The 18840-nt window shown below is 34.6% G+C and overlaps 1 protein-coding gene across 3 annotated transcripts in view; it reads right to left on the bottom strand.

Annotated features, from left to right (window-relative positions):
- NBEA (neurobeachin) overlaps positions 1-18840 on the bottom strand; it is a gene marked incomplete at both ends in the record, with an annotated part of 460977 nt that overhangs the window by 301629 nt on the left and 140508 nt on the right. For 2 of the 3 annotated variants that reach the window (XM_079549697.1, XM_079549699.1), the window contains 7 exons: positions 821-989; positions 2544-2651; positions 4105-4235; positions 5266-5446; positions 7850-7873; positions 13458-13611; positions 15102-15319. In XM_079549697.1, coding sequence (XP_079405823.1) covers positions 821-989; positions 2544-2651; positions 4105-4235; positions 5266-5446; positions 7850-7873; positions 13458-13611; positions 15102-15319 — 985 coding nt within the window. The remainder of the gene's footprint in view (positions 1-820; positions 990-2543; positions 2652-4104; positions 4236-5265; positions 5447-7849; positions 7874-13457; positions 13612-15101; positions 15320-18840) is intronic. The other variant, XM_079549698.1, reaches the window with a different exon arrangement.

Raw genomic sequence — 18840 nt, 5'->3', positions numbered from 1 at the left:
AATTAAAATTTAATAAACGAAGAAAAACATTTGTGAAGAGCTTCAAAGACAAGTTCAATTATTGTTTTCAGCATTTTTAGCACAGAAGGCACAGTTATAAACAATCCCACGGGTTCTGAAAAACCTACTGAACTGATAGTGTAAAGTATTTGAAAGTTTGGATCTCTTATTTCTGATGGGCTCTGACAGCTGCCAGGCTCCCTTCCACTCAGGCTGAAGAAGGCCAGTGAAAATAACACTACTAATGAAAAATCACAAACAGATCAAGGAAGGCAATAGAAATGATTCCTTTTTTCTGATACTCTTTCAGTAGCCTTCTAAATACAGGCACCAACACAGTGGACTGCAAGGAGCCCATCATCACCACCCTTCACCCTTCAGAAGCACACTCATTCAAACTAATAGAGTTCACATTTATATTTGCAAAAACCTGTTTGGACTTCACACATTTCATTGTAGACAGTTAAAGATATGTGCTCTTACTAACAAATGACAAAGAATTTGTCATCAACTATCAACTACCAACTATTACAGATTTAGCCCCATCAGACACTTTTTTTTAACATACAAATTAAAGAAATGAAAGCATAAAAAAGCAATATGCAAATGAAAACTAGTTATACTCTATAAGAAAATACATAGAATAAGTGAAATCAGCCAATATATGTTAAAGAACCAAATCATTTTAGAGAAACAAAGTAGCATGTAATTCTCTATTGTAATTTTAAAGTGTTTGAAAATTGTTTGCAGTAAGATAACTACAGTTCTAAAGTATCTAAACAGGAAAATGAGAAAGAACATTAAAAGAAAACAAATGTACCTGTACTTGTTGGTGAATTTATTTCTTGTCTGATATTTCTACCTGCCTGGCTCCCAGATCTTGCTGTTTCTCGTTGTGGTTCTAGTATATCACGGTATTTGGAGACCATCAGAACTGAAATAAAGTAGACTACTGCCAAAGCTAAGAACTGAGCCTGTTTGCTGTCGTCCTGTGTTAGAGAAAAAGGAGGAGTTCTATAATACTGTACATTTCCACTGAATTTTCACTGAAGATCATCTGAAAGCTTTATAAAAAAATACCCTTCCAAAATGTTACATCTGTTAACATAGTAGGAGATGGATTAAATAGGTTTAATGAACTTCCAGTGAAGTAATATGCACACAACATGTATTAAGTATTTAATCTTACAGGTAATTTGAAACCTACTCAAATCTCCAAAACAGTGAAGTCAGTGGGGTTTTCATACTAAAGGATTTATTCTTCTTTGAGGATGCTCTTAATTCTTCTCAAGAGTAACGGCAATTGACTTCTGATACCCCAAGAACGCTGGGGTAAATCTTTTGGACTCTTGGTCCTGCTGCAAAAAGTTAAGGGGCACTGCTAAAGGGGAAAATTAAGCTTGTTGATGCTTTACCAACTAACAGTGAGTACATATGAGGGCATAACATATCTGGTAAAAACATGAAGACTATGACCATGGTCTTCTTTCCAGCAATAAATATAAACTCCAGCTCATATTTTCTGAATTCTTCAACAGGATTGTTATCAGCAGCAAACCCAGATTTCCAGGGTTCTATGTAAATATAAATACCAGGACCAGAACTCCTTTGCTGCCTTTCTTTTCCACCTTCCCCAATGCAGTCTGCTGTTTTATGGCCACTACCTATTGCTAGGGTATGACCTTACTTGATCCCAACCTGCTTTGCATCATCTGAGAAGTCTTTTATCATGGGTGTTTAATTTGGTCACATGTCACTGCAACCCTTAAAATAGCTGTAAATTCTTTCACAGATCTGTCAGAAAAAAGTTTCCTCTGCTCTCTTCTCTAGGTAAGAAAAGATGTCAGATGAACATCACACAAATTCAACCTCATTCTTTCAAGATGGTGAGATCATCTTGACAGATAAATGCTTTTGTTTCAAGTTCAACTTTCTTCGGCTGAAAACTATTCCTACATTCCATTCTCAATCTGCTCAAATTCAGGCTGGAGAAGTTTATTTGTTTGTTTTTTAATTTATTTGTATATACATAATAAGTCCAGTTGCACAGCCCTCAAAAACAAAGTTGTGGCAAAGTTTCATGGTAAAAAAGCTGCTGTTATCTGACTTTTTTATACATCTGTATATAATACATATATTCAGATTCAGCAAATGTAAAAATTGGCTTTAAAAATGAATTTGTTGCAGTTCTGCAATGCATATAATAATTCTTCCTCCTACTGAAAAAATACCTGACATTTCTTAGTAATACAGTTTTAATTTAGGGGAGACATGTTTTGTTTTAGTTGTGGTTTTTTGACTAATGTAAGATCAAGTCTAACTGCAAAATGAAATTTTGTACTAATCTCAAACGGCTTATCAATATTATTTTAAAGTGCAGAAAGAGGCTGGCAGTAACAAAGACGTGAGCAAATGGTTTGCTGATAATACATAAAGTGTAACAAATAAAGAATATTTTTAATTTTGGAACAGTGAAAATCTCTTTGAAAATATAAGTGGCAATTTTGAAGAAGAAAGAAGTGCAGAGCCTATTTATAACTCACCACATCACGAAAAACAACTGCTCGTAGACGATTGATATCAACATCCTGAAGAAGCCGATCAGGGTCTTTTATGGGAGAAAGATTGCCAGGGACGTTTTCAAGGGGAGTCTACAAATAGAAATGTTATGAGATTTTTTATTTTTCTTTGTTTCCCAAATGTCTTAATTCAAAGCATTTCTGTTAGAACCTTAATTTGACGACATTTGCAGATACCACTGCTAATCTTAGATGCTCGTTTGCTCTCAATAGCAGTGTGTTCTCACTATTGGACAAGGCTTCCACAAATACAGCAATGCTTTGAATTACCGTCATATTCCTAATTATTTAGATAAAACCTGTTAAATTATCTCAGTATGTCAGAATGGTATGCTTTGCAAAATTAAGATAATAATGTGCACACATAAGGTGATTTCAGATTATAGTTGCTTCATAATAGCAAATCATTTTTTACATGTCTTAAATTTAAAAACCATGAGCAGAAATATTCTCAAACAAGATTTTCTCTTAGTTTTACTGATAATTGTTATAGCTATTCACAGAATAATTCCAATTATTGCAAAGGCAATGAAATATGAAAAAGTGAAAAATATCATTTTTTGTGAGATTTAATGAAATAACATTGTGAACATAGCTGAGTTTGTAAATGCTATTTGGAAGTAGAGAAGAAAAACCGCTAGTTACTAATGAAAATCCTGTTGCAAAAGGACAGGGGGAAATGGTTTCAAGCTCAAAGAAGGGAGAAATAGATAGGTTATATGGGAAATGTTGTTTACAATAAGAGTGGTGAGACACTGGCACACACTATCCTGAGAGGTGGTGGATGCCCATCCCTGGAGACACCCCAGGTCAGGCTGGATGGGGCTCTGAGCACCTGATGGAGCTGGAGGTGTCCCTGCTCATTGCGGGGAGTTGGTCTAGATGACCTTTAAAGGTCCCTTCCAATTCAAATGATTCTATAACTCAATGAAATTATAATACCCAAAACAAGAATCTGTTTTGTCAGCTGAAATGTCATATGTTAGTCATGGGCTATATTAAATTGCTTATGATTTTAGTCTCACAAAAAAGATTCACAAACTCTCAAAGTTGTTAACAAGTTTAAAAAAAAAATAATCAATGAATCTGTAATTAGTTATTAAGTTTCATTCAGTCAAAAAGAAAATACTGATCTCTATTGTACGTGCACAGGTCTGTGGATTTTACTGGGACCAAGACGTTCCACTGACAGATGTGACTGCAAAACTTATAATAACTGCAAATGCTTTGAGAGATTAAGAAACGGCTGAGCAGATACATAGGAGAGATGTGAGGAAGGGAACTTGATTTTTGAAAACAAAAAAAGTGGGAGGGGTAAAGCTCATTAAAAATGTTCCAGTATACCACTGCATTAACTTGTTTCAAGGAATACCAAAACATACCTTCACTTAAAGTCAGTTAAGAGCAAAAAGCTATTTTGCCAAAGCTTTTGCCAAATACTTAAGAAGGCAGTTATAATTATTTTATGATCATAAAAAGAAGTGGTACAGTCTCGTCAATGCTGCTGGTAAGAAGAGTGGATTACCTTGGTTGCTGCTGAAGCAGTTACACTCTGAAGAGCATCCTGAGCTTTACTGCTGATTAGTGAAGTCTTGTTCACTCTCTCTCTCTGTCTTTGCCGACACTCTAAACAGTTTCTCACAGCCACGCAACAAACTAAAAAAGTTATGAAAATGATACGAGTTAGAATATTTCTCAATTATTTTCCTAATATTAATTAGTAGTCAGTATATGCCAATAAACACCTCCAAATAGTAACTGCAGCAGTTCTCACATTTGACGGTATTGATACTAAGAAACCATTAACAGTGACTCACTCGTTTCGTCCTTTTTAGTTGAAAATCTTAATGCTTTATTTAACTGCCCTATCACTATATTAAAATTTGAAAATGAATAGTCTCTAAATTGGAGCTGTCATATGTTATTGATCAATTATCAATACTTAAAATCTGAATGAGTTTGTGGGCAGCTGGAATCACTGAGAATAAACCACAAGGTTTTTTATCAGTAACAAGATAATTATCAAGATTTAGTAAGTTATATGATTAATAAAAGGACAAAATCCAAGTCTAAAGATTATTCAGCATTTGACAGATGAAAAAGTATGTAGGAGCACAATATTAAAGAAACAGTGTCAGATGATAGTCAAAATTTAATGTTCACCAGGACAAACTGACATAATAATAATAATTGGAATTATTCAGAAAATTTTAAATTTCCCAGATTAACTGTAACAGCATATAGCAAATGGTAAATAGTGAAGACAGATGCTAGGCTGTTGCAATACATATTAAGATCTGCAGCCTGTATATGCATCCCAAGCTTTTAAATTTACGTAGCCTTGAAGCAGTCTTCCAAACCTACAGAGACTTGGATAAGGTCTCAGTAGGTACGCAGCAAAACAGTTAGCAAAAACATTTTTTCACAATGCACTTTATTTTATATTTTTACTCCTTAAAAATGTACACAGCCTGTATAAAGGAATGAACAATTTCAGATGTGCCATTTCAATACACTTTTGTGCCTGATATGAACCAACCTTGAAACAGTAACAAATCAGGAAGAACAGGTATTTTTGTTTCATCACATCACAGTCAGTACAATAGTGACGTGTGTCACCATTTGATCTAGCTTGAGCTCACTGATCTGTAAGTAATTATTTAATACGCACTGTCTGCAGACTTACCCAGCCTCAGGCACTGTCGCATTAGACCTCCAGAAGACATGTTTTTTTCAGCTTCAATCTCACTAAAATTTAGAGAACTGGCAAATACTAGAACGTCAACCATTGCCATCAGACGGCTGAGAAACGTTACTGCTGTCTCTGCTGACATTCCTTGTGTCACTTCAATATTTTCCAGTTCAGTCTTTAAAAGGAGATAATTGAATTAAACAGATTGAACACAACTGAAATATGACGACGGTGTATACGTGTACAAATCTAAATTGTTACACTTAATGATAAATGCATTGAAAGTTATTTTAAAAATCTCCCATTATTACCGTTAATGTAAATTGTGAGTGAAATTCAAAGTGAGATAAAATGAAGAATAAGAAAATTATTTAGATTAACATATTCTAACAAGTAATACTTAGTCTAAGATAAATGGGAAAGCTATTAGCAATTACATGAAGACAAAATGTGGCCAGATACTAAAACTAGGCAGAGGTGCAAGATACACTTCCATTCTTCTGTAGCTAACCAACCTGGCAGGTAACACATTAAATGAAGTCCGCATAGCTTCTATAGTCCTTTAGACACACAAGTAAATGTGAGGACTGGAGAGCTGGAAAATAGTGTGCAGTTCTGCTCTGCTTCCATGAACTGATTCTTTCCAGGAAACACTTACTATGGTATTATCAGAACCATATCAATACTCCTGGAACTGAAAAGGGATGGTTTGCTCCTTCACTACAGCAACGGGGAGGGAGTGAAAATGTGACCAGGTACATGGCATGCAGCTCACATTTCCCAGAAAAAGACCTTTATTTTTTCTAACGTAGTGGTATATTCTCCTTAATGGAAACCCACAGAATAATGCTGAATGAGCTCTTTATTTCTGAAATCTAAAAAGGGGTCATGTTTTTTCTCCAAGAAGATATTTTGATATCTAGAGCCATGTTTTCAAAAGCATTCAGATGTCTAACAGTGCAGATGAGTGAGCAAACACTAAGTTTAATTAACAAAAGAATTGAAAACCGGATTTAGTGATCGACATCGTCCACACTGATACGTCTAAACAGTATCTTAAAAATTGTCTGCAGATGGCATATTCTTCTTGATTGCCATGAAGATTTCAGATTGCATGGCTTTTTTAAATACAGTTTGGTCTCTTGGAAAGGCACCACTTCTGTTGTGTTTGCCACTTTTGCTGCACTTGCTTAGAAGCACATATGAGAGAAATACAACACACATTTTATGCCATTAGGGCCATTTCAGAAGGAAAAGAAGTATTTCTAAAAAATTGCTATACTTATATATGAGCTACTTTTTAGAACAGCTTAGAGTATAACATGAAGACTGCAAACTGTGCCAAACAGTATTAAGGAAAAAATGTTTTTAAACATGTTGGATATTACATGGCATGTGTCATCACAATGATAGATAACACTTCATTTAATTTCTCCTAAGGATGTAACATGTCTGTTACAGGAGTGATTTGGGAAATGCTGTCATGTGTCTGATCTGCCCAATGAAATCAGACAAATGGTAAAGTGACAGCTCCCAGAACTATTTCCAGTCACTCTCCTTTATCCAGGTCTCCCTCCTTGGTGTGCACTGTATTCCGACATTCTGGAAAAATAAGTTACTGTTTTTCGTAAGAGACTGGAACGTTGTTTTTAAAAGCACTCATTCACAGAAAATAGATCTGAAAAAAATCTATAGCTATAACAGTCTGCTAGAAAAAAAAATCATGGGTGGTTACAGAAACTCGAACTTTAAACTCATGCTTCAAATAACATCAGGTTTGCTAGGAACCAGCTGAGTGCCTGTTGTTGATTTTTCTCATTTTAACTGTATTTTATCAATTGTGATCTTAAAACCTTCTCAGTATATCGCTTGCAAGTTATGAAATGAATTCATTTTAAAAACATTTATATATATATATATATAGGTGATATATATATATATATATATATATATATATATATATAGGTGTGTTTTAACAAGATTTTTGAAAACATTTAATTGAAGAAAAATCTTTTTTAAAATTTCTCCAAAATTTTGTTGGATATATACATAGAGAAGAAAATTAAAAAACTAACAGTCTTTTTGCAGAAAAACGTACTATTAGCTCTACTTATTAAAACAGTACACTGATATTCTAATAACATTTAAAATAAGTTCAACTGTTATCAAGCTGCCTTCAGGTACTAGCAATATTTTAGATTGGAGTAGCTTAGGAAGACTAAAGAAAGGGAACTTATCACCACCTCATGTCTACACAGGATAGTTAAAGAGCAATGACAAGTTTCCCACACAATCACACATTCAGGACCTAAAGATTTTTTTTCTACTGAGAATCACGTTTATAACTTCCATTAGTTCAGAGATCTTCAGTTGTTTGGTGCTCTAGCTAACCTAATTGCCATACATGACAATGCGTTAAGCTACTGAATGGAAACGTGTTAGGAGAAATTAATAAATACAGCCAATATATTCTTACTCACATCCTACTACATGACATAGGAAAATAACAATAAAAGAAGCCAAAATGCTAAATGATTAAAACCAAGCTAGTTTTAAAAGTGCAAAAACTGAAACTTACAGTGGCAATACTAACCTTAGAACCCTGGACATGCAACAGACAAAACAGACAACAGATCACAACAATAAAAGAAAAAGAAAATTATTTAAGTTAACTAAAAAAATACAATGCAAAATTGAAACAAATTAGTATCTTGGAATTATACATTTGTTTGATTTATAATTAAAACAGCATAAAATTTCAGTTCTGCATTTGAAAATAAATACTATATATAGCTGTGTACAAGAAAAGAAAAACTGTAAATCTTGCATTATTACAGATTTCATGTAAACACTGGTTCTTCTAAACCAATGTATTTTATATATTATATATACAGAGCAATTTTAAGAAGCAATGTGAATCAAAATAATGTTTTCACTGATTATATAGAAATAAAATGAGCATTTTACAACAACCCATTCAACTGAAATGTAATAAAGTAGTTAATCTTTGTATGAGGAGGCAAGTATAAAACGCTCTGACAAAATAATCATAAATCACAAAAAGCAAACTGGTTCATGCATAAAGCTCCTTCCTTTGAAGCAATGCAAGACAGTTCAATTAATATATATACATACATACATAGATATATATATATATAATGCTTGGGTCTAATTTCTTCAATTTAAACCAACACAACAGTGGATAAGTGAATGCTTTTGAACTACAAAACATTAAAAATTTACCAAGCCTCAAGACTGAGTTAGTCTTCAAATTCCAATCTTTAGAACTGAGCTAATACGTTAACTTTTTTATGCTTTATGCTTTTATGTTTTGGGTACAAGCACTTTATTTTTTCTAGGAAGTCATCCTTAAGCTTTCTCTGGTTGTGTTTGAAAAAAGAAACAAACTTATTTTAAGTCAATGTTTTTGTCATTTAAATAGTGCAAAACACTCAACTGGCAGAAAGAACAAGTGGAAACAAATTGAATTTTTTACTCTTGAAACAGAAGATATCACACTCAGACATCTTTTAAACACAGCTTCCTCTTCTGTAGCTGGATTGACAGCCAACTTGTTGCAATTTTCTCAAGACTTCTAGCTTATAATTGTTAGCCAACACTACACACAAAACACACACAAAAATATGTAAATTGCCTTTTACTCCACATATCTAATAATGTCTTTAAATGTCTGAGCTGCTCATATGACACCAGCATTCCTCAGTTCACAATTAAGAGCTACAGTTTGAGATGCTGTAAAAGTGAATTAAAATTCTCGACTTTCTGGAATAAATTGGAAAAAAAATAATTTCAAGTGGTCTGGAAATTTACTCTCAGTTGTCATAGTTACTTCAGCTCCACAGTTGTATTTCTTCTGCCGTACTCCTTGAATCCTTGTCAGAACTGTTATTCTTGTTGTAAGCAATGATTGCTTCAAATTTCTAATTTGTACACAAAATTTATCTTCCTGCAGTAAGCTGCTATTAACAGAAACCATCTTCTGCAAACCTTCTTCATTAAAGATCTCAAATATGCCTACTTAACACTTGCACGCCATCTTAAGAATGTCTCCCTTACAGCTGTAATTAAAAATAACCCTCAAAGAACACCCTCACAAAAGCAAAGAAACAACTAATCATCATTTTATATTTTATCATCTCTCTCTAATATGCTCCAATTCAGTAGGCAAGACATGTGGAATCTACAGTAGAACATACTCTAGTTTATACTGCAGAGCAACAAAACTGGCTATACTTTTTGTTAATGTTTGCCTTCATTTAATTTCAGTTCGCATGTATAATTCACATCCCTTTAAAAACAACAGCAGATGAAGCCAGTCATTGCATAGACTCCGAGATAGAGGAGGTACATAACTGAAAGCGAGGGAGATACAGAAATGTAAGAATAGTTTATAATGAATTACAGAAAAATTTCCATGCAAATGCATGACCTATCTTAGGATACACTCAACAATATTCTGGATGATTTTAGCAGCTGAAGATGGCTCAAGCACTGAGACTAAATGCAGGAAGATTGTTGCCTGAATAGCACAACCTGGAGTCACATATCCATTTTCTTGGCTCCTCCATGCAGGAAAGAACCCAACAAAGGGACATGAAGATGATGTAGGTAATGGAGCACCTCTCTTAGCATTACCTTTCTGTGCTGTGCAGATGATGGACCACTGGCACAGGCTGCCAGGAGGCTGTGGAATCTCCTTCTTGGAGATCTTCCAGAGCCAACTCATGTGGCCTTGGGCACCCTGCTCTGGGTGTCCTTGCTGCAGTAGGGGCTGGGCCAGGTGACATCCAGAGGTCCCTTCTCACCTCAGTCAGTCTGTGATTCTTTCAGTAGGTGATGGAAAAAGAGTTCTGGTCTTTCCTCCCTTGAGAATTACTCAGGCAGAAAATGTCACTGTTAAGCCGTGGTTATTATTTTTATGTAGAGTTATATAAATCTACTAGTTTCAGACTTCTCTCTTTCAATTAGCAGCTCTTGGGAGGAGGACAGTGAGATAATCTTTTGTAACTGACTGCAAGCACTGAACTATTGTGCCCCTTTAAGATTAAGAAGAAATATTTTCTTTGCCACTGCATCTGCCAATTTCTCCACATCAACTCAAAGATACAAAAGAAATAGAAGACTGAGAACCTGTATGAAACTTTTAATTGATATGATGCATATCCAGGAGAGACCCAACATAGCATCAAGTCTCTTTGTTACTATCATGATAGTAAAGAAAGAGCAAGGATGTGCTGCGCTATTTGTGTCTCTCACAATTATTACTGAATCCACTTTCACACTAACATTTATAGATAGGCAGTAATGGAAAAGGAATGTAGTAGGATGAAATGGAAGAAGCTCTCTTCTAGACGGATGTGACTATGAAATCATCATCTAAGCTGTAAGTTATTTCTAGGTAAAGTTAGTAGAATCATAGAATCCTCAGGGTTGGAAGGAACCTTTGAAGGCCATCTAGTCCAACTCCTCTGCAATGAACAGGGACACGCACAGCTAAATCAGGTTGTCCATGGCCTGATCCAGCCCCACCTTGAAAGTTGCTAGGAATGGGGCATCAACCACAGAAGCACTGGACAGCCTGTTCCAGTGTCTCAACACCCTCACTGTAAAAGACTTTTTCCTATACTCAAAGATATCTACCCTCTTTAAGCCTTGAAGACATTTCCCCTTGTTCTATCACCACAGACCCTGCTAAAGATTCTGTATCCTTCCTCTTGTAGCTCCCCCTTAGATACTGAAAGGCTGCTCTCAGGTCACCTCAGAGCCTTCTCTTCTTCAGGCTGAACAGCCCCAGCTCTTAGCCTGTCCTTGTAGGAGATGTGTTCCATCTCTCTGAACATTTTTGTGGCCCTCCTCTGGATGCACTCCAACAGCTCCATGTCTCTCGTGTACTGAGGATTCCACATCTAGCCACAGTTCTCCAGGTGAGTCCTCAGCAGCAAAGAGTAGATGGGCAGGATCACCCCCATCAACCTGCTAGCCATGCTTCTTTTGATGCAGCCCAGGATACAGTTGTTTTTTTGGGAGTGCAAGGGCACATTTCTGGCTCATATCCAGCTTCCCATCCACCAGCTTGTACTGGTAATGGGAGCTGCCTTGACCCATGCGCAAGACGTTGCATTTGGATTTGATGGACTTTGTGAGGTTCACCTGGGCCCACTGTTCAAGCCTGCCTAGGTTCCTCTGGGGTGTCAACCACACCCCACAGCTTGGAGTCATCAGCAAACTTGCTGAGGGTGCACTTGATCCCACTGTCAGCATCACCAATGATGATAGTAAAGAGTATTTGTCCCAGCACTGATCCCTGAGGGACACCCCTCATCACTGATATCCATCCAGACATTGAGTCACTAACCACAATTCTCTGGTTAGTTTGTGATTATATCATTTACTGGGTAAAATGTAGTTTTATTTGTTTTATTTCTTATTTCACGGACTAGGATTAATTCAGTTTAAAACCAGCTAGTGATCTTTCAGTGAACTAGTTTATATCACAATTTACTTCTACTATCCTAAACAGATGGCTAAATTAAGCATTTAAGTAACACATGGAATTCTCATGAAGTGGAGAAATATATGCATAAAAATAATAATTTCTAAATGTAATCTTCTTCTAGAAATAATATATAAAAATCGCTGTTATTGTTGCAAGACAATAAGAACATTCACTATTTTAACAAATTGCTATGTAGTATATAAATCTGTACAGCATATATACATATACACAGACACATTATCCAGAGTAAACTAAATAGTGAATTGTGAAATTACTGTTCTATAGAAGCAGTTTGCATAAACCAGGATAAAAAACTAAAAGCACTGAGACCATTCAATGGAATTATAGCCTAATTCATGCCGTGCTTGCCTAATCTATATTTTTAATATAAAAGATGGCAAAGAAAACATTTTCACTTTCAAATGCTGCCTAAAAATTTATTTTCAAAAATATCTCCCCACGTCCTTTTATCTAAAGTACAATTTTCATCTCAAGGTGTGCCAACATTCTTTAAAAGGTAACACATGCAAAATCTTTTATTCAGCAATCTTAGTGTGATGTGACAACAGATAGCAGACTGAAGTTTTTCCTGTGCTATTTCCTTAATAGCAAGTAATTTCTTTAGTTAACAATGAAGATAGTACAGAAACAGCATTTAGCCATGAAAATCATGTTGATGTTCAATCAGTTGCTAATAAATACATTCATATACTTCACTAAAATAATGCAAAACTTTTTTTTTTTTTTTTTTTGCCATCTAACAAGAAGTAAATATGAGAGTTAATGTAATCTCTGTTGCTGAATCACTATAACAAGAAATTAAGCTTGTGTTGCAAAATTACATTGGCAACCCTCAGTGCTTACTAACCACTTCATAGAAACATCTTTTTTCCTCCTGTGTTTATTTTCTTCCCTTTCAAAGATCAGTACTAGCTGCAAATGGATATAGGATGTTCCAGATAACATATTTAGTGTGAAAGAGATGGTAGCTGATATTATATGCACAAAAATGACATCACATTCAAATACTGTATTACTACTGACAATTATACAATATATATTAAAAAAAAATTCATCTTTCATGAAGCATTTTATAAGGCTACTCTACCTGCCTGAGTTGTGCCGACCTAAGAACTTACAGCTTAGTAAGAACATAACAGTGGATAGAAACATCACTGTTTCAAGACAAAATTAAAAAAAAAAAGGAAAGGTCGGTACCTACTGGTAGAAGTAAAGAGCAAGTAGTGAGGGGGTGACTTCTGGTGTCATTTGGCATGCAAATATGTTGGCCATGCAAAACAGGTATATGAATATCAATGACTAGCTATCATGAACTGTGACTTTTCTTAAGAGTAGCCATGATTCATAACCATAGTAATAATGGTCTTCTCTTTCAAATAAAATATTAAATACATATGAAATATTAATATTCTTACTTAGTACTACCTCCCTTAATAAAATTAATATTTCAAGTGAAAATTATGATAAAAGCTATGAACACTCCATGTATTGAAGCTTAAAAGTTTCAAATAAAAACTTCAATTTTTTTGAAATGAATTAGTGGATAGTGGAGAGGATTCCCTAAAGAAATAAATTCAGCTGCAAACAGTAGTTTATATTACTAACAATGATTTTTAATATGACCACTAGGTGGAAATATTGTACTTACAGTTGGGGAAGTGGCTGCTGATAGCAATGGTAAAATTCCTCCACAAGCAATAATAATATTGTCAACCATCTGGGAAATGAGGTGTATTGTGTTGTGTACAAAAATAATATTTTCATTGCTATTGACAAAGTCCATCACTGACTTTGTGGAGTGACTGCAAGAACACAAACACAAAAGGATAGATTAAAACCAAATAATTGAAATGAAAGTTCAAACTTATTCTTTGTAATCAGAACACAAATGTTTCTCTGTTATTAAAAGAGATCCTTATCTACAAGATTTTCCATGCACATTGTCAAAAATATAAACAGATGTAGTCTAATGGACAAGTTGACTGGTACCTAATTTCACACTAGGATTTGTTTCAGATACACAGTTGAGAAGAATGGCTCAAAACCTTTTATTCCCATCATGCAGTACTTTAATTCAGAAGCAGTTCTACTGTAAGCAACATGACTGTTTCTTCAGTGTGAAAGTTATTATTCAGCTGATTAACAGAGTTCAACATACTGCACCAGTGCCATTTAAAGTAGCCCTCAAAATACCCAATGAAATTAGGCAGGAGCTTTTCATCATGACTTTATTAAACTGTAATTTCAAAAGGCTAATCTATTAGAGTATCATTGATTGAAGAAACCTGCTGACAGTGTTTTAAGGCAGAAAACCAATGATCTGGTAATATTTTGACCTAGTATAAACTTTATTAACTAATATTAAATTTAGCATTAGACAAAACTTTGCAAGACAGATATGCTATTACCTGTAATGTCAACAACAAATTGGTGAGAAACTGTCCCATGAAACAGTTCTCCCCAAAATATAAAAAGTTGTGTGAAAATACTGAAGAATTCTGAATCTATTCACACTATGTTTTTTTCCAAAACAACCTTTTGCCAGCCAGAAAACAAAAATTAAAAACTTCAATTGAAAATATGCAAAACAAAATGTTCACTTCTAAGTGTCACATAAGCAGAAAGGATTAAAAAAATATTTTACAAAAAAATTTAAATTAAATTAAATTGCTTATCCTTCAACAACTGCCACAGAACAGTAAATCAAACTAGAAAGTAAATGCAATATAAATAGCTGCTTTGCAACAAATAAAGTAAACTTTTCTGTAAATCAATTATTCTGTTCTGGAAATGAGATTATACAATGTCTACCATACTTAAGGGCACTGGTAACAAGAAGTTCTGATAAAGTGTGCAAAAAGCTAGAAAATCGTCTACTTGTTATTAGAAGTAACATAATCAGAAAAACTAACTACAACCAGAAGCTGGCATGTAAAATAAAATTATCATCTACAAAAGGTGATCCCTTAGAAAAATTTATAGGACAGAGTTTTCATTTGTAAGATTTGCAGGTAGAGAAGCTCTAGTGCTAAACATATGCTGAGACAGCAGCTCAGTTTAGTCAGGTATATATGAATTACAGTCTCTGAAGCAAATGGATGCTGAACCCATGGATAAGGAGATGTTATAAGGTGGGAAGGAGTGAAAAGAGTAGATAAAAGATTTAGAAAAGCACTTCAGCTTAAGCCAACTCTATCCTTTCCCATTATCATGGTAACATCCATTCTACAACACATCTGATTTTTCCTTGTTGACAGAAACACAAAACAGGATTTAAATATCTATCATTTACCTTCTCCAAACATGTACATCTGTTTCTAGTGCAAAAAGCAAGTCTGTCAGGAGACGCTGGTGCATGGGAGACCATTTAAACTCTGGAATACGAAACATAGTTGTGCGTGGACCTGGACTAAACTGTCGCCGCTGCTCTTCTGTCATTGGCATCCCTCGAAATCCCAAGTCAACACGTAAATCTCGGTCTTGCTGGGTGACAGATCGACCTTGTACCGCCTGTATTAACAAGAAGGTCAGAAGTCACATTATGTTTCTGTAATGTGTTTTTGGATAGATTACAGACTGTGAGAAAGGATAGGCTAATGCTGAGCTCAAGCCCATACCACAGCAGATACTGACAATTCAACATAGGTACTGTCATTTACTAAAGCTGCTACTCCAAATCAATCAGCACTGCAGTGCCATACCTTGCCTTCCTTTCAGCTATTCACTGATGTTTTTTATTCACATTTTTCACTTGAAATATCACAGAAAAGACCAAATACAGCCTATACAAGGTCAGCAGTTACAAAACTGTCATATGAAACAACTGTTATTTTTATGCAGCTAGCACAATTTTTCTTGAATATTTTACTCAGAATTTGAAAAAAAACTACACAGTGCTGGGATTCAAGATATCAGTGTACTTATGCATACAGTTCATCATTTTCTAAAGCCAGTTTATTCATCTGGTATTTTTAGCAGAATCGTCAGAGAATCAAATCTATTCTCCAAAACAGAGTTTTGACAATTTTGTTACATTTTGCTAATAGTTTAACAGTTTTATGGATCCTCAGGACATTCTTGAGATTCTCCTAACAGGTAGAAGATGTGGATTTTATGACTTTTGTTTCCTGCGTTCAGATTGACTTATTAGGATCTGTATCATGGTGGCTTTTATGTTCTATTCTTTTTCCTTAGAATGATCTTCAAATAATATTTCTTTTTTTTCTTAGAATTAGGTAACAATTTAATCCTTTCAATTATTTTTCTATAGTATGTCTTCAATTCTATTTTTATTGTTTCGTAACTTAGATCATGGAAGGAAGTTTATTTTATTTTCTTTGACACTTGGCCTACAATTTGAATGAAGGAACTGGGGCTGTTAATCTGGGAAAGAGGAGGCTGAGGGGAGACCTTATTGCTCTCTTTCAATAACTGAAAGGTGATTGCAGCAAAAGTGGGGTTGGTCTCTTCTCATTGCTGGCAGGTGACCGGACGAGGGGAAATGGCCTCAAGTTGCACCAGGCTAAGTTTATGTTGGATATCAGGGAAAACTTCTTTACAGAAAGGGTTGTGAAGCACTGGCATAGGCTGCCCAGGGAGGTGGTTGAGCCACCATCCCTGAATGTGTTTAAAAACCGTTTGGATGTGGTGCTCAGGGACATGATTTAGCAGAGGGTTGTTAGAGTTAGGGCAGGATGGCTAGCTTGTGGTTGGACTTGATGACCTTTAAGGTCTTTTCCAACCTGAGCAGTTCTATGATTCTATGATTCTATCATTGATAGAAGCATTAAATCTTTTTTGAAATATGCGTTAGATCCCATCTTTAGTTCATTGGGTATTTTTTTGCCTCCCTTCACTTCATTTGAGTAAGACATGATTACCACATTCTGATAAGACGGGGAACTGATTGTAGGTATGTTTTTAGAAAAATTTAAGTTAGCATAGCCATTCTCATACCACTTGTTCCCTTTTGGATATAACTATATGCATTTTCCATGACACTTGCAATAATGGAATCATAATCATACCAGAACAGAGTAGCTTTTTATCAAGTCAATAGTGCTTTAGTTGCAACAGTATCTTTGATGTGTGGTGCTCAAACGACCATGAAAACCAACTATCTACTTGGGTGGCCAGCCTTAAAAACAAACCAAACGGTGTTTTCAGAGGTCTCAAAGCTGTTGAAATCAAAGCTAAAGTGTTCATATATGCTGCAATCAAATCTAACTGTAATTTTATCAGTGTTCTTTACTTATGAAAATGATAATCCTTGGGTAGAATTATAGGATGCTTTAGGTTGGAACAGATCCTTAAAGACAACTACTTCCAATCCATTTTCAATATTTAATACATGTTTGTATTAAAAAAAAAACACAAACCTTTAACTTCATTTAAACAGAAATTACTTAACTATGGACACCTTACAGTTCATTGGGTATTTCAAAACATGTTTGAAGAACTGATTTAAAGATTATGACAATTTTGGTGATTACACTTTTTTTGAGAAAACTATGAAAGAGGTATTATTTGCTTAAACAAATTCATTGTAGTTTATCAAGGATTTTAGTGGGAAATAAATGCAATTTAAGTAACACATGGAGAATCAAATGAGGTAAATAAGTTTAACAGTTGTGCTTTGGACGTTTACTTAGTTTCTACACAATTTGCAAATCCAAATGATCTGTTAGGAATTTTCTGTCAATGTAAGGGTGAGGCAATTTGAAAATATTTCCATTTTCCTATCCTATAATATTTTTATAATGTCCTATAATGTTTTTATAAAATTCATTAAAATTTACATATAATTTTTAATCCTAACATATAGTTAAAGGCTTGAGGAGTTTTTATAATTCAAGTACTGCAGGCAGAATTTATCAAAGAGGCTAAAGGACAGAATAGTAATAAGTCATAATAGCCATACACAAACAGAATGTTTGACAGCAGTATGAAATCATTAAAGACATCTTACTAACTCAGTGTTTATTTGTATATATCACTGCATAGCAGATGAATGCTTTCAGTTGCTTTTTACTCTGTAATAAAAAAAAAATCATTTCAAAATAAAAACTATCCACTCCTTTTTCTTGTTCTTGTCCATTCTCTCCCATTTATCAGTTTGAATGTTATTAACAGTCTTAATTTTAAGACCACAAATAAGTTCCTATCAATCTTCCTATTGAAAGTTTTCAGGACTTGTTGTTTATTACACAGAATTCTTCCAAACACAGAAACATTTACACAGTGCTTGATATTCTATCCCTGATGTGATGAGGAATTTCATAATTTTGAGAAATGCTTACAAAATTACTCTATGCATTTCTTATAATTGCTACCTAGGGAAAGTTTTGAGTTCTATCTGCTCTCCTGTTCAGAAGAAAAGTTATTTCCATAGGAGAGAGACTTCAGGACCCACTAGTCAGAGTAACCAGTAATAAGTTTCAGTGCAACTCTGAAACTTTGTGATTTTATGGTACATACTATACAGCACCAAGAAAAGCAGTTTTTGTAAGTAATGGCTGTTCCACAGTTTTCAAATCCTAGAAGAAAAATAGTGCTGTGCATTACGGGCATTATAAGTAAGATAGTTAATTTGCTAAGATAATCAAGTTTTTCACTCAATAACGTTCTCAAAAGCAATCTTTGATTACTTCCTAGACTCTATCAACAGTTCTAATATGCAAATTAATTTTGTTCTACAGAAACAGAAGGAATCCCTAAGAAGAAAGTACGTATCTCTTCTTTTAGTGATGATCTCTGGTCTGGAGCTCAAATCACAGTTTTTCTTCCACTTTCCTTAAATTAACTCCCTTCTTTGCTTGGATTTAATGTGGAGAATATTTATGGCAGCATTCCTGTATAGGAAGGAGAAAGTGTACTAAAGTGCTATAAAAGACAAACTACACTGAGAATGGTCCAGTGAGAGGAAAGAAACACTGCTATGTGTATCCCTTAACAAAATAGAGATATTTCTAATCTTATAACACATGCTAATAAGAGGCCTAAAACAGAGTTCTATAAGCAATAGTTAATCT

This window comes from Tetrao urogallus, assembly GCF_951394365.1.
Source record: "Tetrao urogallus genome assembly, chromosome: 1".
NCBI lineage: Eukaryota > Metazoa > Chordata > Aves > Galliformes > Phasianidae > Tetrao > Tetrao urogallus.
The sequence above is the reverse complement of the archived record's forward strand: the minus strand, read 5'-3'. Positions and strand labels throughout refer to the sequence as shown.